Below are 25,329 nucleotides of genomic sequence, written 5' to 3' on the forward strand. Positions count from 1 at the left end.
CCTCTGTTTCATTCGAAACATGGGACCGATCTGCGACCTCCTCCTTCCTGGGCGTCGGCCTCCGCCGGCCTCCGCCGGCTTTGCCACCTTCACCCTCTTCTCTCTATCTCTCTTTTCCTCTCTCCCGTTCGCCCTCTCCCCCGCCTCCTCTATTGTGTCGGTACAGGCCCGACACAGCATGGCGCGGGCCCGTACCGACCCATGTCGCCAGACAACCGGTCCGGTGTTCGGTACTGGCACAACAGACCATGCTTTGACCATTCATATAGTTTCAACTTTCAACATTTTAAGTTTATATTGATAAAAACTAAATTTTGTTGATAGGGGACCATAATTTTAAGTATGATAGGCATGGTGAATAAACAATTGTACCATACCTCTGAATCTTCTTTGGTTGGGGACCATAATCATATGGTTTTGTGACTTTTGTCCATATGAACAGCCTTTACAATAGGCTTTGTCCATCCATAGAGTTCTAATCATTATAAGTTTGAATTAGTTAAAAGTATAAATCATTGAAGTGAAGGAAAAATGCAAGTATTGATAAAAGTGTGATAAGCATGAAAATCTAAGGTAACAGATAAGGAAGTTGTTGGCATTTCTTTAACCTCAAAATCTGTTTCATAGCTCTTTCATTAGTCAAAATCCAATGTTCTCAGAAAGCAACCAAAATAATTATTTTAAAATGTATAGATGTCGGGCGAAAAGAAAACAAAGTAGTTAATTTTTCGGGATGAAAGTAAAAATTTGTAATTAAACCAGTTTTTGTATGAAATAGCTGAATTTTCCTGAAATAGGACGAAAGAACACCTAAGTTGATTAGGTAGACTGAAAAATTAAATACTTCATTTGGGGCTTATTATACATAGACATGGTGGGAGAAGGATTTTGCACAATTTCAAACTCAAAATAGGTTACAAACTGGGAACCTAAGCCATTGATATAATCTTCCACGAGTAAAATGCCTATACACAAGAAAATTATATGTTTTGGAGACCTCTTGACTATGCATATGTTGGGGTCTTTAAGTCAACGTTTCTGATAGGACAGATTTGTAAGTTGGTCTTGTTGAGCAATATAGCTCCATGCATATATAAATTGTTCAGAAAAACGATATACTTCGTATTTTCATAATTTTGTGGAAATACTTTCTCATGTTGTGCTCCATCTGCTTGCTTAGCTATGGAATAATGTGGACAATAACCTCTTTCAAAACTTGTGTGATGGATTGAGCTAAATTTTGCCAACATCCGGGCCATTGTATCTAGATACACCAATGTTGGTTTGTAACTGATGGTTTATATGATGTTGCACGTATCTGTTAGCCAAATGAAACCCTTCCATTCTTCGCAGAAGTGGCTTTTACTGGTAAATCACAAACAAACCCATGGGAGATCATAGATTATGTGTTGGTAGCACTACTTGACTAATATGATCTACAAGTTTAATCATTTGTTTGCTTTGTCTTACTAGCCCCATTTGAATGAGCAAGATTGTAGGAAATAGTAAGTAACACTCTTGAAACAAATTTTAAGAATGGTGCTCCTTGGTAATTTTTCATTTGAGTCCCCTGACGGAAAACAAGTCAACCTTTAGTTTACCTTTCCATGTATGTGTGACATGGATAAGATCTATCAGAACAGAGTTTTAGAAGCCTTATAACAGTATAACATATTCTGCTTTTGATATTCAATTAAGTATGGTGAAAGGAAAGCACTCATTGAATTTATTAAAAGAGTTTATTAACAAACAAAGGCTCAAACTTTTAACATTTCAACATTAATGTTTTATGTAGGGTAAAAGGAGAAAAAGAAAATAAAAGCCATTAGCAGCTGTAACACATGTATTGTGGTCAAAAGATATGAAATCATGTGAAAACAATATTAAAACCTTGTTTCTTGTAGGTTGGTATCTATATTTGCTTGCTGGAAGATGTTTTTTTTTGTTATATTTTCCAATGAAAAGAATATGAAAGTTACTAACAATTGCTACTTAATTGCACATCTCTCCTTATTGAAACTCCTTGTCTGAATTCCTTAATAATTAACAAGTGGTGCAGTCTTTCTTATAAGAAGCAAAATTTACAATCTGCATCATTCTATTTTGGACCTCGTTGGCATTACTGACCTTCTGGGCTGTTAATCCGCAACTATGCAAAAAGTAGAAGATAGATGAATTGTGCTAACACAATCTTATTCATAAAGTTCTTAAAATCTATGATAGTGCCATACAGCTGTCCTCTAGCTTGTCCATATACTAACATCTCAATTTGTGGTTTCTAGTAAACTGCAAAATGAGGAAACAAAATACACATGTTTCAGCACATATAACTTGCAGTTTATGCATCTGCATCATTACATGGATTATTTGAGCATGGTTGCACTCTCTAGAATGCTTTGGGCTGAAGATTTGATGACTTGTTAAATACTTACAGCTTTTATTGTTCCAACTTATTTATTTATATCCTAAGTAATGCATAAAAATATACCCAAAATTTATCATTTTACCTTTTCAATCTAGCGAAGCTTTCTAATCCTTTTTCCTAAGTACAAGTTTACTTTGGTGTTCATGCAGTTGGTTGATGATGTAACTGACAGAGATACTTCTGTGGGAGGTACGCAGTCAGGTGATGATGCAAAGGAGTCTGATGCTGGTGCTGCTATGCACAACAAGAAACTTGGTGTTGATCCATTTAAGAGCGAAGAGAGTGACCCTGCCAAGTCTAATGCCATGCGTAAGTTTCTTCCTCGGGATACTGATGCATATATTGGTTAAGGGAATGTTTACGTCTCATTAAGTTAATTAATAGATAATTCATCTTTTAGTAGCAAAACTTAACAAAATGCAATGATCCTTATACTATGAAATCCAATGGTAGGTTATGTTTTAATGTACAGCTATGAAGCATGTGTCAAAACTCTGTGTTAAATATGACATTTTTAAGGGGCAAAAAAAGAAAGAAGTTGACCTTCGAGATAGATATTCTGGAGCCTCTTTTAGTTCCTTTTTGGCTACTTATTTTGTATGAACATGACACTTTACCAGAATCTTTTTTCACTGGCCAAACTTCATAAAAAATTCTAAAGCCTCATCTTTTTTTTGATTTAGTTCCTTTCTCAGATTTAGACCAGAGTATTGCATGGTTATGTGCTTGTCAACCTTAACAACTTACTTTTTTATTCATATGGAAACTTGCAATATAATATATTTTGTCCATGTTAGGCATTGTAACCATCAATAACAAATACTTATAATTAGTTCCTTCTATAAAAGCACGAAATACATATGCCCTATTAACGTGTAAAATGCATGACTATGATTGCTACAATACCTCAACACTATGGTATGCTGTACCGGTCAGTACCGGGCATACCATACCTGTACCGATGGATACCGGTATCAGTACGCTAGTGTCGGTACGTCTAGCGTACCGCATACCGTACCGTACTGACACTCGGTACGCCTATGCTAGTGTGGCACCGGTACGGGGTTCGGTACTGGTACGGCGAACCTTGCTTCAACACAACTCAACTAAGCCTTAACCCCAAACTTGTTGGGCTTGGCTATATGAATTCTTTTCCTCTATTTCGCTCTATTTAGGAGCATAGTTTCTGAAAGATGTAGCGATATCAAGTCCTTCCTTACTACATCTTTTATGATTTTGGGTCTACCTCTACCGTCTTGTTTTTTTACATGTATTAAATCATTTTTTCATATTGGTGTCTCCTTCGACGTACATTGTACATGTCCAAACCAGCTAAGTCGTCCTCTCAGTTTGTCCTCGGTGCTACATCGACCTTTTTACAAATGACTTTATTTCTTATTATTATCTTTTCTTTTATTACCACATCCATCTAAACATTGTCATTCCAACCACACTCATCTGCGCACATGTTTTCCATTTGCCTTGCAATCTGTACCATAAAGTATAGCTGCTTGTATGTCTATCCTATAAAATTTTCTTTTTAACTTGGCATGTATCGTATGATCACTTAATATCTTAGTCGCACTTCTCCATTTTACCTGCCTTGCTTTAATCCTCTGGATAACATCATCTTCAATCTCCTCTTATAAATAATTGATTCTAAATATAAAAAAATGAGCACTTTTAGGAACTTCATGATCCTCAACTATACTCTACATCTCAAATTTTAATTTTACTAAAACTGTACTCCATGTATTTTGTCTTTCTCCTACATAACCTAAAACCTTTAGATTCTGATGCACTCCTCCATAGTTCTAACTTATGATTAACCTAACATTAGTTTCATCCACTAAGATAATATCATCTGTAAATAGCTTGCACTAAGGAATACCATCCTGAATATGCCTAGTGAACTTATTCATAACTAGTGCAAAAAAAACAATAATTTAGAGCAGATCTTGGTTATAAAACCTATCATGATTGAAAACTTGCTAGTATTATGTTTGATAGTTCTCACTTAGTAATCATTCCATTATACATGTTCATCAGTCACATTAATATAACTAACGGATACTCATTTTTTCTAATACCCACCATAAGACTTCTCTATAGACTATATGATATGTTTTCTCTAAGTCAATAAAAACCATATGAAGATCTTGTCTGTTTTCTCTATATTTCTTTATTAATTTTTGAAGGAGAAAAATGGCTTCCATAGTCAATCTTTCTGGCTTAATATCGAATTGATTCTCTAATATTTTTGTCACACCATAATTTGTGCTCAATCATTTATTCTTATAAATCAGTACTATAGTGCTCTTTATTCATTGGATATTTTTTTGGTCTTATTAAACAAATTAGTCAACCAAGTTACTCTACATCACCTAAAAACTTCCAAACCTCAATATAGATTCTATCAGTCCAACTGCTTTTTCGATTTTGATCTTTTTTCATAGCCTCCATTACCACATACTGTAATTCTACATGTATTTAACATTTCTATTCTCAATTGAACTAGTAAGGCATCCTAAAATGTTTACATAATTTTCATTGAATATGTTATCAACATAACTCCGCCGTCTTCCTTGATCTTGTCCTTCTTAACTAAAATTTTTTGATTTTCATTTTTGATGCATTTAATATGAGTCAAGTCTCTAATTTTCCTTTCTTAGTCTTGCAATCTTGTAGATATCATTCTTCCATCTTAGTTTTTAACTTGCAATATAACTCTTTATATGCTTTGAATCTAGCCTCTTGCACTGCCTTTTTAACTTCATTGTTAGCCATCTTATAGCTTTCCTATACTTCTCTATTCTTAAGTTTTGGTAGTCATCTATAGCCTCTCGCACCACCTTCTCGAGAAAACTCATGATACTTCTTCAACACCTCAAAAAATGAGGGGGAGGGAATTTTCTTTCCTTTATATGTTAGCCTTTAAAACAAATGACATTTTGCATTCTTGTGTTTTTGGTCTAAGGATCCTTGCCTCCCTAGAAATTTAGTAAATGCCTGCTTTTTTAAGAGTAGCACTGTTTAACTGTTTTCTTCTTATGGTGTCGTTTCATAGATATTCTGAATGAATACTTTCTAAAAGAACCTCCAAAAGAAATCATGTGCAGGTTACTCATGTCATGCAGCTGACAGATTTATCGATATGAAAAAAATTTCATGTTACCTACAAAAAGTTGAAGGTTTCTATTTTCAATGGTTTTAACAGGAAGTAATGCCTTCAAAAATTTGACTCACCTTTGTAAATTGTTTTTGTTGGACATTATAATTTAAATTGCTTTGGCTGTTTCATACTCAGTTGACCTACTTTGCAACTAGGCATTTCTTTTCTGATGATGACCATCAGAGTCAGCTCATTGAATTTCTGTTAAACACAAACCCTATTTAAATGCACTGTCTGAAGAGTACAGTTCATTAGGCATCTTTTCTCTAGCAGATTCAGTTTCAACATGGCTGTCATAATATTTCTTCCTCCCAGAAAACTCAAGATGCATTGATTGTGTTCTTTTTACACCATATTTGTAATTTTGTATCATATGATGGACTTGAGATTTCCATATGCTGCAGGAAGTTCTTTGTGGGAAATTGAAACTCTCCGCCATCATTACTCCCCAGCAGTCTCCAGGTAAAGAAGCCTTATCTTCTTTATGAAAATACTTGTTGCATTCTGCGGTCACATTCGCATTGGAGGATGTGGCACCTACCTATTGGCCAGTCATGACAGGGCCCACTTTTCAGGTTAGGGACTGGTTAAGCCCTAGCCAGTGGAAAAGAGCCACACTGCAATGGATGACACCGAAAGACCCTGAAGCATTACTCTCTTCTTTTGCTACCTGTCATATGCTCAAATATTAACTGGTTTTTGATATTAACTTTGTCAACAGGTTTGTTGCATCGCTTGAGAATGATCTGACAGTGAGGGCCAAAACTTCTGAGGTCACAGTGGCAGATTTCAGTTCTGGTTCCTATGCTACAGTATTTAGAGATGAGGTCAGCTGCTCATGCGTGGAAAAGTATAGTTGTTTATTTTCTTGCTTCCAATTTAAGGACAGGGCCTGCCCGGATACCTGGCTTTCTGCCTCCTTCTCAACCTTCTCTATTATATTTTTCTTTTGGAATTTCTAATGAGCTACCTTTAATTTTAAAATGTATGTCTGTTATTGTGAATTTACCAGGCCCACCTTATATGGGACCACATGATGCATAACCAAGAGGCCCCCAAAAAGCCTGAAGCCCTGGATACCTGGCTTTCTGCTTCATTCTCATTTTTTTTTTTAATGGAATTTCTAGTGAGCAACCTTTAATTTTAAAATGTTTGTTTTTATGAGCTTTATTACATATTTCTAAGCATGAAGTAACTGCATATCAGTTAGGCACTACGAGGGATCTCAGTCATTTAATTAGTCAATACTTTTTGAAACATTTCTTGCATATTGCATGTAGATTTGAAATACCTCAAATCAACTCTATATTTCAAATTACTATAGAGCCAGCAAGACTAAATGTTTTTCAGAAAATGTCTAGTGAAATATCTCGGCCAATTATTTTTCTTGATTGCAGTTATTTTGGAATTTTCTAATCTTGAGTGGAAAGGACTATCAGTCTCAAATCTACCAAACTTTTGTAACCTGCAGGTCCGGCGACGGATAAAACAGGTCCCGCTTGCATTCTATAAAGCTACTCCAACCTCCCTGTTTTGGGATTCAGATTTTGCAGGATGGACATTTGGAGATCAGCATAATGAGAAACTAGAAAGTGAAACTAAAGAAATTGGGGGGTCAAACATAGTCGAGAAGGATGACCGCGAGCATGTGAAGAGGCCAAGGATAGAAAGCGCTTGATTCAGATAGAAGTCTCGTCATTTTTAAGCGAATTCAATTTGAGAGGTATCAAGCGTAAATGGAGTTTATGAGCATACACTTTGATTTTATAATTTTTTGGTTTTTAGTCTTGTAATTGAGGCTACAAATCTGAGTTACCATTAAATTTTGTAGCTAAATATCGCCAATTATAATTTTATTCAGTCATGTTTTTCCAGCCTTTATTCTTTTGGTATAAAAAGAAAGCAGTTTCTTTCTTCGTTTTTTTGGGCACGAAAATAAGCGAAATATGGCTCACTTCACAATGAAAAACCAAGAGTGGTCTCGCAATTTTTTTTTTTTTTGGGTGAAAATTAGTTGAAGCTATATTGCATACAAAGGAACATTACACAGTATGATAGTTACATTATATAAACAGGAAAACCCACTCATAGTGACAACAAGAGTAGCAAAAGAGGAGCTCATGTAAGTGATTGAAACAAGAAGGAACTCCCAGACGCCTGAAATTACATGATACATCATATAAGCTAGGTCTTGCATTTGAATGAGAGGTAAGGGGTCTGAAAATGAGCAGCGGCATCTCTAGGTATGCTTGGCTCCTTAATTATCCCTGATAAAAATATCAAGGTTCCTCAGGCATGGGGTGGGTTTGGCTGAGAGCCTAAATGGGCAGGGTAGGGAATTTGGGAGGGATGGTGGAACTCAAAGGTGAAGAACTCTGAAAGGTGATAAAGAAAACCTTTCCCAGAGTGGACTGACCTGTTAGGAGGAACTGTAGGTTAGAAGGATTTATCCATGCTTCTATAGCAACATGTTTACTAATATGCTACCGACCAGCACCAGTGATGATCCTCCTTGTACGCCTACCCTGTTTGGTGTTGTTTTTGGAGGATTGGAAAAATGCATCTCACAGGGTCAAGAGCTCTATTGGGTGATTTTGATATATTCAGTAAAAAATTTGAAACAGCCCTTTAGCTTTCTGAAAAGCTAAAAAAAAAAGAGAAAAAAAAAGAAGTCGTCTATTAAGACAGCTTTAATTTGTAGCTTTGGCAGTAGCTCTATTTGAAATACGAGTTTAACTCCAGGCAACAACATTCTTTAAAAAATAATTTTATAAGCTAAAAACTTTATAATAACAGTTTTTGATTTTATAATATAATATAATATAATGATATTTATACAATTATATTATTTTCTATGATGTTATATAATAATATTATATTTTAATCATCCGACATTGTTAATTATAAAAATCAAACTATAACACTATAGAGTTATTATACTATAGTAACATTATAATATAGTACTTTTATAGTATGGTAAAATAGCAATATTTTATTATTGTATAATACTAATATTATTACTATATAATATTATAAATATTTTATAATTTTAAAATAAATTTATTATTTAAAATTAATAATGTATATATTAAGAATACTTTATAAATTAAAAGTATTAAGTAATATCTATTATTATTATTATTATTTTATACTAAAAGCTTTTTTTTTTTAATTTGGTTCTGAAATACAATTATCAAATAATAAGTAATTTTTTATTAAAGATTATACCAAGAAAAGTTTGAAAAATAATACCCCTGCCACCTGCAGTACTGTCAAACGGGCTTACTAATTATATTCCTTTTCCTTTCCAGCACGGAACAAAAAGAAAACTAGGTTCAATCAACCACGCCTCATCTAGAGGCACCGAGTTGTTTCTCGTTGAGCTGAAGGGCTATGCATGCACAACCCAAGAAAAAAATATCATGAACAACCCACACCTACCAGGATATAAATAAGCTCGGGCGTAATTCTGTTTTTTTTTTTTTGGGGGCGGGGGGGGGGGGGGGGGGGGGGGGGGGGGGGGGGGGGGGGTGGGACATTTAGAAGGACCTCTATTTTATTGGCATTATAATCTTATAACAGGTCTTGTAGTGCCCTAAGAATAAAAGTGTGAGACCAGCCTAATTAAGCCTATCTTAAATTAAAGTCGCCAGGCCCATTGACTTCAGTCTTTGATCCAAAGCGCGATAAAGGGATCGAAACAGAGAATAGGGATCGTGATCCTTTGTTTCTTCTCCCCCTTCGGTTGAGCGGATAAGCTACAGCAACCGTGGCTGCTCTGGACTATATATATATATATATAAAAGAACATAAGACATAATTAACTATCTTGTAATGCATATCTTATCCACAATTATAGGTGCATGAGCGTAACCTCAAGGCTAAATCTGAAATATGCCCATATGGTTATACTTTCAATGTTTTTAGTGCATCTGAACCATGTTAAAGCAATGCGTGGCTGATAGGATTCTTCCTTCAACTGCTCTAACTTTTCTAGCCTCTTCAAAATTGATAATGCACACAATCACCGCCATATAATTGAGTTCATGGACACGGTTCAATGCTGAATCCAAAACTTATCAAGCCGATATATCTTCAAAGACTACGTAAAAATGAAAAGCTCCATTATTTCCCTACCAGCATTAGAGATTAGTGGCTTGTTGTCATTATTTCCTTGTCTTTTATCAAAGTACAATTATTAATTGCAATGGAATGAATTAGTCAAACCTAGCCTCTTTTAGTCTTCACCTGTTTGGAGGTTTGTATAGTTTATATATGCCTCGAAATTGCCACTTGCAAATATAAATTTCTACCAGCAGCAGTTGGCTTAGGATGAGAGTTCTCCCGATGAAACTAATTGAGGTCGTTTTCTTGGAGTCATGGTTCAATCAATTACCCACCTTTGGAAAGGGGGAAAAATTAGGTGTACTTGTTTAAATAATTGCTCCTGCTTTTCAAGCTTTGGACACAAGTGGATGGCTGAACTTTGTTTTGTTTTATTAATGATTAAGAGAACTCGCTTGTATTAACCCATTCCTTTAATTGGCTTTGAATAACATGCATTACCACTGCATCCATGCCAAATAGAACACAGAATAGATACAATAAAGCGAAAAATTGTGATTGATTTCAGAACTTCAGCATCTTACACCACATGAGAATTTGAGTCATATGAAATTGATGGAAGAATGTTGATTCATATATAAAATTTCCACTAACCTAATTTGTATAACAAAATCACTCGAACCAACTCAGGGCACTGGAGATAATCCAATGCTAGAGGTAAGATGACCCATTGTTGAACTAGCTTGATTGAAAGAAAGGCTCAGGCCCCTTTCAGGTGGCATCCTATCTTTTAAAAGATATGGCTGTCTCTGAAGTCTGCTATGAAGTGAAAAAGACTGCAAATCTTTCTATCTGATCATTGGTCCTTTCAAGTTTAGATGGCTCAACAGCCAAATCTCGAAAAGAAGAGAAGCTCGGCGGGCGGCCCCGCCTGACCTTTCAGCTAATCTGGATGCTTCATATGACTAAAGCATAATAGTTTGGCTCTTTCAGCTATTGGCTTCTTCCAGTGTGAGCACACAAAAGTAGATACTGACATGAGAGGTTAGGGTATGAAGCACTCAAACAGCTGTAAATTTTGGAATGTTAAAGAAAAATCTGATGAGCTACACAAGAAACAATCAAATGTTTCCCATTGGAACAAATAATTTAATCTCAAATGTACAAGACTGACCTACACCCTCAGAAAAGAAGAAAAATTGCTTCTACCTACTGCAATTTATTTTCCAGCCAAAATTTTTTAAGACCCCAACTTGTTTACAAGCTACAGATCTCCAAATAATGAACCTGACATCAATTGCTATCCAAAGCCCCCTTGAGGACATGCAGTCCCTCCAATGATATGCTTCTCCGTACTCGTGATCTGGGGATTTCAATGCGAGGGGGCGGATCGGATGAAAAGCAAACAACCACCACAGTTAGATTGTCACAACTGTTGCGCTTGAGTGCCTCCCGAACTAGCTCTCTTGAACACCTCTCAGGATCATTGTGGATCATGAGCTCTTTCCTGGCCATCGTGACTGCACACTGACTGCTCATCACGTCCCAAAGACCATCACAGCCCAGTATTACGAATTCATCTTCCTCGGTGAGGGTTGTCTCCTGCAGCTCCGGTTCAGCGCTCAAGGGGCAGGCAGAGGCAGAACCTTTTGACCCCTTCATGTGCCAATCACCAAGAGCCCTCGCTACAGATAGCTGACCATTCAAATACCCATCATAGATCATGCCACCAAGTCTCTCGATTCTAAGTCTTTCGCTGTTGCAGTTGGGTTTATGATCCCTGGAAAGTTCAACTGCTCGTCCACGCTTCCCTAATACAGCCCGGCAGTCACCTGCATTTGCAATAAGCATAGTCCTGCAGAGCAAATAATATTATGAATTTTAAAGACAACTTAGTGTCTTCATTTAAGAATTTTAAGTGAATTAATGAATTTAAAGCAATGAAGTATTAAGCTTAAGTTGCTGGTTGCAGCAATAAGCAATGCAACAATTTTATTCTAACCTGCACTCAAATTAAGAATTCATTGTTGTATGCAAATTAGATTGCTGATAAAGAAAACTGGAATGCCCTGATCTCTGATACAGATTGCAGAACCTTTCAACTTTCTGACCTTCAATTAACTATGATTCCTTAGAAAACTGACTACTTGGATATAATTATTAAGTAGCATAGATAACATTAGCTATCAACATAAGTGTCCTAACAAATAACTATAAAAGATGACTACATTTACATTATTTGTATTTCTGGGTTCTGATGGGTTTGATATCTTTCAGATTTTTAGCTTTTCTCAATAGAAGTATGAATCATTAGCCAATTTTGTATCTTCCCATGCATTGATCTCTTAAACATCTTTTTCCTTCTTTTCAGATAAATGATGAACAATTAAGGAAGGTTACCGGAGTAGCTCCTTCACAAATCTAATATGATAAAAGCGACAATTAACTATCACACCGAAAAATAATGAAAAATAATGCAGCTTCAGTTTAATTAAGAGTAACACCTTTATAAAATAATAAAGGTGAAATCATGAACACATTTCTCCATATATGTCGACTTCAATAAATCTTAGCAGCAAAAAACAAAAATTAGAAGGTAGTATGAAGAAATTGACAATTTAACCTTCCAAAAATAAGGGCTGTCAAAGCTGTGGTTCCAGAGGAGTGATCAAGAGAACAGGAATCAGCAAATGCATGATCAGCTCTCATAAATGCGCTCTTTACTGCCTTTTCCACACAAGTGGGGAAATGATTGTCCTCAATTATAAATTTGAGAAGGTTCTTTCGAACAAATGATGCTGCATCCGTACCACCATGGCCATCAAATACCTGCATATATTAGCAGCTTTATCTCAGCAACGGACCAAATCTCTCTCTCTCAAATCATAAACTTGTATTAGTCGTAAGCATCCTTAGACGCAATTATTCACAAGAAAGGATAATATATTTTACTTCTATATAACAATTACAGAATAATAAACCCAATGCCAGCATTCAGCAAGCTTTGACTAACTCATCATATGTATCAAAAAGCATATAATATTTGATATTGTATAAACTTGAATTCCACAAGAAAGTACCGCACCCCATAAAAAGCACCCGGTGATGGGAAATCTGGAGGGTCTCCAAGATGCTCAACTAAATTATCTATGCAGATGTGCTCATCCTCCATGTATGATTTCGGCCCCATCTCAGAGCAGCTTCCAGACCGAAACACAGGCAAGAAACCAGACTGCCCTTGTGGTGGAGATGTCAAGCCCAGCCTCGCCACCAAATCCTACAACAATAAAAGAGTTCATAGCAATTCTCAATACCACAAGAAGATGCATATATACATATATAAGCAGAACATTCGAATGGCATAAAAACCATCAAGAAAACATACGAAATCAGAGGAATCAGCGAGGCGGGTGGTGCTCACACAATGCCGGATAGCTGAAAGATGTCTAGGTGGTTTTCCAGCTTTCGATTCCTTCATGCCCTCCACAGTCTCAGGATCTTCAGCACCTGCAGAAGATCCATTTTCCTTGCTTCCATACCTTCCTTCTAACATTGTGAAAGTCAGTGAGAATTCAGCGCTGGCCGCCATCTTCCTTCCCAAAACATCAATCCACCACCCTTGGCTATCAAACCTACAGCGTAATTCAATCCTTCCTCAAGAAACCGTTCCACAAGTTTCTTTACTATCCCCCAATAATGTGCCAAGCTTCAGAATCTTAAATCCAACCAACACGCACAAGGTTCCAGAAAATGAAATGTTCCAAAGAAACTTAATCCAAACAAATGAAGCAATCTGCGTCGCACGAATTCTTTGCAAGCTACAAAGTCATAAATAATCTGTTTCTTCTAGGGTATCAAGATCCAAATCCCAACAAAACGCAACTAAATTAGACGGTTCTTAACCCTATACAATCCTCCACCTCTCACCAACCTTCAAGAAATCCCATAATACCCAAGCCCCAAAAGATCTCAATGTTTCCAAGGAACGAAAGATTGGATCTTTCACCAAACACCCAACACCTCAGATGAAATCTGCTTCCCAAAAGACTACCAACATTCCCTTAACAAGACCCCCAACCCAATTCCTCTACAATCCTATAAATATTACAACAGAGTTCACCAAAATCCCAACTCTTTTGCGCAAATGTAAAGCATTGACGGATCTAAACAGCATAACCTAGGTAATTCAAAAGAGAACCTACAAAATCCGAATTTTTCACAAATTCTTGAAAGCAAACCCTAATAATTCCAATTAAACAGCAAAAACTCTCTCGTTCCAAAAGAATCAACAATACATAGCACTTGCCTTAGTCCCGTTTTCCTAAAATACTTCTGAATCTGGAGAGGAGAAAGAAAATCCCCAAAGAATCGGAGAAGGGGCCAAAAATTGCCACAACTTCCAAGGGAAAAGAGGGAAAGAGGGAGGAAACTGCCTGCTATTTATAACAGGGCATGGGCGACAAGCGATCGCAGGTCCCCTGGTTCGCTCCCTGGGAGGGAGGATCGGGGAAGGGACACGTTTCGATCGGGTAGTGGCTCGATGGGGGTTGTTGACTGGATGACGGTTAGGCTTCGCGGATTTGTGCGGCCGGCGATCCCCAGCCGTCGGATCGCATCACTGTCGGGGGATTTGGACGGTTTGGATATTTCCGTTTATCCTCTTTGGGCAAATTTGAGGTTGCGGTCGTTTGGAGAGGCCAGGGAGGATGACATGATGATATTGCTGGAAGTGGTAGAGAGAAAAAGAAAAAAACTTTTAGAGCTGTAAAATTAAGATGGATATGAATAGAGATAATAAGATCACCATATTTGCTTATACAATGATGATCCTACAGCAATCCCAAATCATCCTTACTTCTCAAATTACCACCAAATCTAATAATGGAATATCGTATCCAAGATCATCCAGAGCAGTAATCTTGGGCTAAAATTTAGATAGTATTTGATGACGCAAATAGGATGACCGGAGTAATCTTAGATCACCAATAATCCTTATTTCGATGTAGTTTGATCTTCCATGATTTAAGATCATCACGTTTGGTATGCTATGCTCCAGTGATTAAACATTTCTAGATATCCACGAGTAACTGGTTTGGTATTTCATAAAAATCTAAGATCACTCACCATATAATATCAAAACTAACCCTAATATATTTCCAAAAAATATATTTATTAGTCCTATAAATTATCAATCCTATAAAAATATATTAATTATTATTAAAGAATTAATATTTGTTATTTATACAAATAATATATTATTCTTAATATTAATAATTATTTTGATAAGGAAAATAAGGCAAATAGAAGTAATATATTAAATACTTTCATTATATAAATATAAAAGAGAATAATATATTTCTACTATAATTTTAAATTATTATTAAATAATAATATGAGAATAATATAATTAATAATACATTATAATATAATATATATCATAAATATAAAATATACAATATAATATTGATATAATATATTATGGTATATTGATATATGAATTTTTTTACTAGACTGAGGGATATTTTTATCCTCAACTTTCAGCTCAACATAAACGGTGGCCTCATATCCTCTACTCCCGCCATGTTCAGTATGACCACCAGAAGTGTCATCATTGCTCTTTGTAGTGTCTAAATCTAAGTGAACTGATTTCTTCTCCACACTTTCCATCAGGGATGCAACTGTCTTTTTTTTCCCTTTTGCTGTATTGAGTAGATGCTTGTTTACCCTTCATGCCCCTCTTAGTTTGGCTCTGCTGAAAAATAGATGGTGCCCTCCTGACTGAGTCGATTGAGTAGCATGGTTGGCCTCGTTAAGTAACTCTCGATCATATCTCTAGGAGGATGTCTCAGACAAGGACTCATGTGATGACTGGCTGCCCAGTGACCTCTGTGGCTATGGTTGATAAGTTGGAAGGATGCGTGGGAATGTTGCGATCTCTCTATTGCCCTTCATCCACCTTAGCCTCAGTGGTTACAAAACTGGCTAGTCGCAGAGGCAATCCTAGCTCTTCAATCTCTGGCCTCTACTGCTGGCCGACAAGCCATTTGATCATAGGATCATCCTCATTATTAACAAAAGTATTATGGATCAGATCCATGTACTTCATTTTCACTTCTTTCCGAATACACTTCAGCCTTAACCTCAAATTATAGTGAATATACATAAGATTGTTGAGGTACTTCTGTGTCAGATGGTTTCGCTGTTTACCGTGGATGAGGGCAAAGGTGTACCAGTTGCACTCACATCTACCTGAGGAGACCGTCTGGAAGAGAATTTGGATAGTTAACCGCTTAAGATTTCTCGCATACAAACCAAAATGAATCCACGTTCAACTACAAAATATTGAAAAAAATTATATATAAGATAGTATCAAATTAGTAACCATTTAGCATTAGATAATAATTATCGTTGATATGTAATACACCTAGATTCATATTTTTCTTACTTACGATAGTTGCTGAAACTCTAAAGTTAGTAGTGTCCTCTCTAAATATTTTCGTCTGTGAAAAGAGCCATGTTGTAATATATTAATCATTGAAGATACAAGTTGACTTATACATGTCACTTAAGCTAACTTATCTCTTCTAGACCTAGAGTCACAACTTCTGGGTCAGGCTCCACCTTGTAAATCACATTACACAGAATGACCAGAAGTTCGTCATCCATATCGATTTCTGGTATGGTGTACTAGAACCTCAAGTTCAGATAGTAAGCTGCAGATAGAGTTCATAATTATTTTAGTAAAATATACAAGTACATGAGCAGTCTAATTTTTAATGTTCTTACTTACTTACTAGATATAACCCCTACTCATCTAGTAGTCCCATAACCGCTCAATGATATCGATGTACTCCTAGGCATGTGCCAAATCTGTCTCCCTAATCTAATTCTTTATCCTCTTCATCATATGATACAAGAGGCCCATTTGGGGGTACCTCTCACTGTCCACGGCCTGAAGAACTTAGTACAATGGCTTGATAGCCTTCATTATCTTCTCGGCCCGCTGCCAGAACGTCTACCTCGTTACCAAGTCCTCCACAATGCTTTTCTCAATACTGGCTTTCATAAATCTGCTTTCTGCCACTCAGTATTGACAAACATATAATGCAAGGCTGATTTCCTCTCAAGGAGGCAATCAAGTACAACGTAGTTAGTAACAAACCGTCTCAAACCTAGTCTCAAGATCTCTTCTCCTGCATACATCCTCATCAGTGATAGGACATATGTATGGTTATAAATATATCTCGTGATGGTTTGGGTTGTCTCTACTATCTGCTACAACCTATGAACTTTGCAATGTCTATGAACATGAGGCCGATACACTGTGGAGCATATGTGATCCAAAAAATATGTGGCCACCGCTCCATCAAGTTCTCTCTGGTGGCCTTATATTGTGGTCTATTATTAGTAATGACCGGTACGATATTCTCCTCTCTTACCTGATTAATCACATTCTCCATCAATCTAAAGACATACATGGCGCGTGCACCTGATTGGAAGCATCAAATGACTTCTTAAAGAAAGTCTTCGTATTACAATATGTCAAGAAGTTGATGATGCTCTGCCTGGTAAAACTGGTCCAACCATCACACATCACTATCAGTCCATATGTGGGCCACTTGCTCTTGCATAAGGCAATTCATTTCTCTAGCTCCTTATTGTTGTAAAGAAGTTCACTATAGATGTCTTTCGGTCTTGGAGGATCTACACCGAAATCGGTACCCTGCATAGAGAAAATAACAAACCTATAGTATGTGGCTGAAGTGAAACCAAGATGTCGCTGAAGTAAAACCAGGATCTAATAACTCTCCACATATCCTTCTTTAGTATGGTGTCAACCCTTTACTGCTTCGAATCTTTGCTGGAGAAGATATATTGATTCAAATCATGGATGGTGACTTATGATAGAATCTCCTTGTAGGACTTCTTTTGGCTACCAAAAGCTTTTAGCATAGATGCAATACAGTTACCACCTCTATTAATAACCTCCCTAACTGAATATATCTTTATGAACTCTAGATCTATCGTGCTGGTCGCAGAACCAGAGCTTGATTCATAATGTGTGGGCCCAAATTGAGCCCTATGCCTACCCATCTCATCATTCTGCTACTGATTATCCAAGCTCGCCTGAATAGTAGCCTCGATTTGTGCCTCCTCGTCATCTAGAGAGAACACCTCTTCTAACTCTCTAGAGTGATAGAAAGGTGGCCCTGCTGCTCGACGGTCTACCTCCACCTTCTTCTTGGTAACTCTCTCTTTTGCTGCTCTAAAATCAGTGAAGTATTTCTTCATCAGCTGTTGGATTTTCTGTTGGCATTTTCTGCACACAAATATGTCAGAATAACCACCAGCTATATACGACTTCAACTTGACTACTCTTTTTCTTTGAAATCTGTGTTGCACCAGTTGTACCTCCAGTGGTACCGACCCAAGTATATTTGCCCATGATTCGAACCAGTGCTTTCCTCGATGGGTCCTTTTTTTCTCAATGGTTCCATTCTAGCAGATTTATCAAGCATGTCACTTTATAATTATTTAAAAATAGTAAAATTTTGTTACGATAAAATTTTTTTACTTTAGAAAATTTAACATTTGACTTATCTAGTACATAGTATAAATTTTTCATATTTTTGATTTATTTATATAATTTTAATATTTTTAAATTTAAAAATATATTAAAATATTATAAATTCAAAAAAAATATTTTTTATTTCAAAAAATACTTTTGAAATATATAATACATACTACTAACTTTTTCATATTTTTTGAATTAAGTATATATTTTTAATTATTTTTTAAATTTAAAAATAATTTTTTAATACAAATACTTTAAAAATTAATTTGAGCTTAGTTTCATATAGAAACCTACCATAGATGCTATATATATATATATTTTTAAGCCTATGGGTATGCATTAAATGCTATTTATTTCTTAATTCTTTTTAAATTTAGATCTAGACTACTATGTATATGATCGTATCAAAATTTAAATAATGGATATTAAATTTAGCTAGAAGGTAGCTTGAATGACCATATATAAGCTTCTAATTTTATAGTCATTTTCCAAATTTTATTTTATTTTTTTAAATTTTTGATTCAAAATATATTTTTAATTTAAAATTATATAATCTAAAAATTAAAAAAATAGTGGGATTGTGTAGAAATTTAAAACATATCATGAAATCATGCCAAACTCCCAAAATTTTTCGGTGTTGAAAAAAAAGAGGAAATGAACTAGGGGCGGAGAAGCATACTTTGTTTGTGATTGAATTCTCTTTGAATCGTCAAAATCAACGTGTGTTTTGGCCCAAGGGGGGTTTGAAAGAAATGGTGAAGAAAGGCTTGAAAAGGCTTAGGACCTTTCCACCACGTGAAAGAGAAGAAGGTAGGGAGAATCGGTTCCGCACGAAACTGGCTTGTTTGGACCGATTCTAAGCTATTTAGGGCTGGTTTTGGCTCTCACCGTCGGTTTCAGCAGACCGTAGATATCATAGATTCGGAATATGAAAACAATTTCTTTATAGGGGGAGAGAGGTTTTAAGGTTTTATACACAGAAGACTTGTACATTAGAATACTTTTTTTTTTTTTTCCTGAAGGAAAGTTATTATTGTTATACATTATACTTGCAATGCCTCGATTCAATATCAAGCTTTTCGTGTTACCTCTCTAGTGCAAGAATCCCACTCCCGTAATGTTACATCACAACCATTTACTATATATTTCATTTTATATAATTTACATGCTAAGATCTAGTATTTTAACTAGCCTTTGCATGTGGTAACATATGATTGTTCTCACAATATTCTTGAAATATATGCACTCTAGTTGTGAGAGGTAGCGTAAGATCATTGGGATCTTCTAGTTTATTTTTTCATTTATAAATCTAAAATACAATTTTAATTGTCAAAAATATATTTATCCTGTTTCTATCTTTTCATGGAATAACAATTAAATTTAATTATTTATCTAACGTATAGGAGTACTCATATCTGGCTGAAAAAAGTAGGTGTCGATAAATTGGTGCCCTCACGTCCTATTACAGACAAGAATCTAACTTTTTAGGTTCGTAATCTGTAATCCGAGACCCTTCACATACCAGATCGTTTGTTTCGGAGCAAGTGTCGGCTGGCAATCCTCTGTCTCATTCTTCATTCAACTAATCCAAAATCCAAGACTGGATTCAGCACCCATCATGTCTTGCTGTCTTTTGCAGCGAACAGCATACAACCTTTTCCACTGACGCGCGAATTCTATTCCAAAGACTCGCAACATATTAGCCACGTGTTATGTTTTCCACTCCAGAGAAAATCTAGTTCTTGATGTAGGCGACACAGCTAATTTCAGGTAGATCCATCACTATCTGTCACTATAGGGAACTTAAATGCGACCGTCAGCAATCTCACCCTCTGCACCTCCAAGTCCAAGCTGAACCACATATACTCAATCATTATATTTGTGCTCCGATAGGATTTAATTATGCAGCGCAGGTATTTTCTTTCAAAGCAAAATGTGAGTGCAGTCAGCAGGCCAAGTACTTTTTTTAACTTTCTTCTTCATTTTTCTTTTTTTTGATCCTTCACTTTTCTCCTCCTATGGTCCAGGGGTTGGTTCTCTGTCCCTTTCACCATTAATCTCCTCAAGGTTCATGTGTTTGATGCCTGAGGGCATGTAAATTAGCCTCCATTTCATGCAGTGCATTCTACTTTTTCTTTCCTTTCACCTTCAGGTATGTGAGCTGAATCGCTCCTCTTGCTGACTCTAGTTAATTTCCTTGTTGGTAGTAATTTTTGTTTCCTCTTCCTCCCTGCTGGCGCTTCCTCTTGTTCTTTTAAAAATCAACAAATTTAGGTTTGTTCACTACATGTCCTTTTTTTTTTTTAATTGCTTTTACTTGTGTCTCATGGTGCTCTGATGGGTAATTCCTGTTCACCATAAGAGTTTTGGATTTTAAACCATGATGCAGTTAGTTCCTAGAGGTTTGTGTTATTGATCAGTATTAAATCTTCTTCTCTCGATATAAAAGATTGGTTCTTGGATTTTTATTCTGGCTGGTGTTTCTTACTACTTTATTTGTTTGCTATAGCATGTAGCTTTATGTTCTTGAGTAAGTTTATATCTCATGTTTTTTAGTTGGTTTCATTTCCATGATGTTCTAGAATTTGAGTACTCTCTGTTTCTTTCTTTATTTTGTGCTGTGGGCAGTGTTCCAATTGTGAAACAGGGAACAAATACGGTTTTTCTTGTATAAGCCTGCACCATGAAGGTGGTATTGCTTCTATTTTTGGCTCTCTATTTTTATCTGTTTTCAAGTGGGGTGGGTAGGAATATCTCTTCGAGACCTGCGGTTGTGAACATTGGAGCTCTATTCACATTCAACTCGACAATTGGAAGAGTTGCCAAGGTCGCAATTGATTCTGCGGTGGATGATGTCAACTCTGATCCAGGAGTTCTCCAAGGCACGAAACTGGTCATTGATATGGAGGACTCCAGTTGTAATGGTTTCCTTGGCATGGTTGAAGGTACCGCATCGCAGATCTTCTATCTGCCTATAAATTATAAACCAATCAGCTTACTTTCTTAATACATTAGTACTGCGAGCAATTTTAGTAAAACAACCAAACTTCTGTTGCCAATGGCAGCGTTACAGTTCATGGAGAAAGAGATCGTTGCAGTTGTTGGTCCCCAGTCTTCTGTGCTTGCTCATGTTATTTCATATGTTGCAAATGAGCTCCAAGTCCCACTATTGTCCTTTGCTGCGACGGACCCCACACTTTCATCACTCGAGTATCCCTTCTTCGTTCGGACCACAGAGAGTGATCTGTTTCAAATGGCTGCTATAGCAGAATTAGTTGATTATTACCGGTGGAAGCGGGTAATTGCTATCTTCGTAGATGATGATTATGGTAGAAATGGGGTAGCCGCCTTAGGTGATAAACTGGAAGAGAGGCGCTGTAGGATATCTTACAAAGCTGCATTACGATCTGATGCCACTAGAAATGATGTAATGGATTTGTTGGTCAGGGTGGCGCTAAGGGCACCTCGGATTATTGTTGTACATGCAAATCCAGTCATAGGACTCATGGTTTTCTCTGTGGCAAAATATCTTAGAATGATGTCGGATGGTTATGTTTGGATTGCAACAGATTGGCTTTCCGCACTGTTGGATTCTTCAATGAATTTTTCTACAGAAAGAATGGAGACGATGCAGGGAGTTCTTGCATTGCGTCAACATACGGCAGATTCGAAAAATAAGAGTGCTTTAGTTTCTAAGTGGAGCAAGTTGAGAAAGAAAGAGGCTGGTGAAAATTTTCAGCTTAATTCTTATGGTTTGTATGCGTATGATACCATATGGACAGTTGCTCATGCATTGGATGCTTTTTTTAATGATGGTGGAGTGATTTCATTTTCTAATTATTCAAAGTTGCTTGGTGCTGAGGGAGGGACTTTACATCTTGAAGCAATGAGCATGTTTGATATGGGAAATCTTCTGCTAGATAAAATTCATAAAACAAATTTTGTTGGCATTACTGGCCCCATTCAGTTTGATTCTGATGGGAACCTCGTTCACCCTGCATACGATATCATTAATGTGATAGGAAGTGGATTAAGGAGAATAGGGTACTGGTCAAACTACTCCGGGTTATCGGTGATGTCTCCTGAAACACTATATATGAAGCCACCAAATCGTTCCAGTGCAAACCAGCAACTCTACGGTGTCATTTGGCCTGGAGAAGCAACAACAAAGCCTCGTGGATGGGTTTTTCCTAATAATGGGAGACAATTGAAAATTGGAGTTCCCAAAAGAGCTAGTTACCAGGAATTTGTCTCGGAAATGCGAGGCACTGACACAATTAAGGGCTATTGCATAGATGTCTTTGTTGCTGCCATAAATTTGCTGCCATATCCTGTTTCTTATAATTTCATACCTTTTGGGGATGGCCTCGAGAACCCGAGTTATAACAAGCTTGTGGAATTAGTTGCATCAGGAGTGAGTATAATTTTTTCTGTAACTTTTTTTCTTTGGAATCACAAGAATGTATAAGAGTACAAAGCTATGCTTGTCAAAAGCAATATACTTTGTCCTAATTCTGTTCCTCTATATGTTTCAGGACTTTGATGCTGCAGTTGGTGACATTGCCATTGTTACAAATCGGACAAAGATTGTTGATTTCACACAGCCATATATTGAGTCTGGGCTTGTCATACTGGCCCCTGTTAAAAAACATCATTCAGATGCTTGGGCTTTCTTGCAGCCATTTACTGTGAAATTGTGGTGTGTCACAGGGCTATTCTTTCTTGTTGTAGGAGCAGTGGTTTGGATTCTTGAGCATAGGATCAATGATCAGTTCCGTGGTCCTCCAAAAAAAACAAGTAGCCACAGTCTTCTGGTAAGTTTTATAAAAAATGCATCGATGTTCAGATTCCAGTATGCAATCTGCATCTTCTTAGACAGCACATGATATATTAAGTAATTACATCTTCTAATCAGCCTTTTAGTTATTTCCAAAAATTTTAAAGTTTTTATTGTGGGCAAAATATAAAGGGAAATGTATATATTTAATAGGATAGAACTGTGGTATTTCAGCAAAATATATTTGACAACTTGTAAAAACAAAGTCTAGGACTACCTCTTAGTGCTAATAAATTAGATCCCAAGATTACAAGTTTACCCACGATCTGATAGCTTCGCATCTCTACCACAATCAAATAGCCCCACCTCCAATCAATGCCAGATTCTTTTGATGGTTGGAGTTAATGGATCATTGCTAGAATTTGGCTACCTTGGGTGTATATGGGGTTTAGGACGACAAAGTCCTTCCAATTAAGGAATAGGCACCGCATAACAATAAGCACAATCAAGATTGACTCAGCCACCGGAGACATCCACTCACCTAGATATATCCCTTATCAACAACTAAGACGGGTCTTACTCTGTCATCAATATATATCCATTGGCCCTTAATTTTTGTCATGTACTAGATAAGATAAATCAATTATTTTTCCAAAATAATTTTAAAATAATTTTATAAGGCCAACTGACAGTTATATGATAACATTATATCTCATATCATGTAGGAAGTTGACTTGTGCTCTGCTCATAATCTTTCTATCAGCTATAGCCTATAGCCTTTGTCTTCAACATGCAATGCTAGTTCCTGTGATAAAGTTAAATAGGTGATTAAGATTGTGATAGACCTAGCTTATTGATGCAGATATACATCTTAGTGGTTGCAAACAATCCGAAATACTGGATGGATGGTGAAAGAAATGGAGAGGGACAAGAGTAGTTTTGAACAAGCATTAAGTTATGTAAAATTTTTGGAGAAACAAATATATATTAACACAAATCCATCAGATGATTCCCTGTTGATTTTTTTTCCTGAAAAAGGTGAAATTTTAACTTTTGGTACTGGTGCAAATTTAGTTCGTTTTTTATAAGCAAAAGATTCTAAAAGCCCGTGTGAATTGTTCTACTAAGGAGCATTTAGGATTTGGTTAATGGTAAAGATTAAGGTTGAGCAAAATAGGAGGCAAGGAAATGAAAGTTTTGAAGATTGAAGAAGTTATATAACCTGAAGCTAAACAATTAAGCATCGTCTGTTTTTATGTAGATGAGATGAATTTTAAGTAGTACATTGGATGGAGCCGCAAATCGTGCTATGTTTCTTAATTATATATTAGGAGTTCAAATCCAAGTTGTATGTCGTAAGCTATAAATTCTCTCTTATCAGATGTCTAGGTTTAGTCAAAGTTGCTATAATTGGGTATTAATCAATTTTTGTCATTTAGACTTCTTAGTTGATAACAATTTGTCTAGAAAGTTACTTCCTGATATATTTGATAAATTTTGATAAATAAATTTTTGTAATAATTACGAGCTCAATTTATTTAGGTGAGTTAGCTATTTAAGTTGGAATACTTTGTCAACTTAGAAGTGGTTTGCTAAATTTCAATTACTTTGGTGATCCTTGAAGATCATTGGAGCCACCATCACCCAATTTGGCCACTTCAGATAAGGTCTAGATAGGGTTTACGAGCAAGTCTGCGGTGAAGCTGCAGTGAACCTATTTTTATTTTTAACTTTTTGATATCTACAAGTGTGTAATGACCCCAAGGGATTCATCATGCCTCATTGACGTGGGGTGACGACAACATATAGGCCTAAAGTGGTGGTTTTTAAGGTAAAACTTAGGGTATGATTTTAACTGGATGTATTTTCTAATTTAGGAGGAATTAGGCAACAAGGCAGCGGGCAAAGTTAATGTAAAAGTCAAGATGTAATTCTAGGAAGATGTTAGTCTTAGCGGTGAATTTCGTACTAGTCAATATTTTAGAAAAAAATTGGCCTCTTTTAACTAGAAGACGAATCCAAACTGGATCTAGAGACTGAAACCTTACTAGTATAAATAAGAGATGTCGTAATCAATTTTTTATTCAATTAATGAATGTAAAAAGCAATTAAAACTCTACTTTTGAAATTCCTATTATTTTCTATTTTTTTCTTCGAGAAGTTTGAGTTAAGCAAGGTTCGCGGTACCGATGGTACCGACGTACCGGTCGGCTCCGGTATCGGTATGGTACCGTTGCCGAACCGAGCCGAACCGAGGCCGTACCGATAGGGTACATTTAGCGACCCATCGTCTTTTTTTTTTTTTTTTGGAGTTT

The 25,329-nt window shown here is 36.3% G+C and overlaps 2 protein-coding genes across 3 annotated transcripts in view; one reads left to right on the forward strand and one right to left on the reverse strand.

Moving 5' to 3' along the window:
* LOC103699003 (glutamate receptor 3.1-like) overlaps positions 1 to 25,329 on the forward strand; it is a 65,319-nt gene that overhangs the window by 18,852 nt on the left and 21,138 nt on the right. The window contains 9 exon segments of the mRNA XM_039116524.1: positions 2,575 to 2,734; positions 6,002 to 6,059; positions 6,319 to 6,424; positions 7,069 to 7,269; positions 20,627 to 20,639; positions 20,913 to 21,182; positions 21,303 to 22,651; positions 22,773 to 23,024; positions 23,026 to 23,051. Of these exon segments, the coding sequence (XP_038972452.1) occupies positions 2,575 to 2,734; positions 6,002 to 6,059; positions 6,319 to 6,424; positions 7,069 to 7,269; positions 20,627 to 20,639; positions 20,913 to 21,182; positions 21,303 to 22,651; positions 22,773 to 23,024; positions 23,026 to 23,051 (2,435 nt within the window).
* LOC103704926 (probable protein phosphatase 2C 27) lies at positions 10,716 to 14,178 on the reverse strand. Of its 2 annotated transcripts, none has more exons than XM_008788442.4 (4): positions 13,084 to 14,178; positions 12,748 to 12,939; positions 12,286 to 12,491; positions 10,716 to 11,517 (listed from the first exon to the last, which is right to left on the reverse strand). In XM_008788442.4, the coding sequence occupies exons 1-4, from the start codon at positions 13,249 to 13,251 to the stop codon at positions 10,956 to 10,958; spliced, it is 1,128 nt and encodes a 375-aa protein (XP_008786664.1). In that variant the 5' UTR covers positions 13,252 to 14,178; the 3' UTR covers positions 10,716 to 10,955. The 2 variants fall into 2 exon arrangements, with proteins under 2 accessions (XP_008786664.1, XP_008786663.1); XM_008788441.4 differs by having other exon boundaries at positions 13,048 to 14,177.

This window comes from Phoenix dactylifera, unplaced genomic scaffold (assembly GCF_009389715.1).
Source record: "Phoenix dactylifera cultivar Barhee BC4 unplaced genomic scaffold, palm_55x_up_171113_PBpolish2nd_filt_p 000097F, whole genome shotgun sequence".
NCBI classification, from domain to species: Eukaryota; Viridiplantae; Streptophyta; class Magnoliopsida; order Arecales; family Arecaceae; genus Phoenix; species Phoenix dactylifera.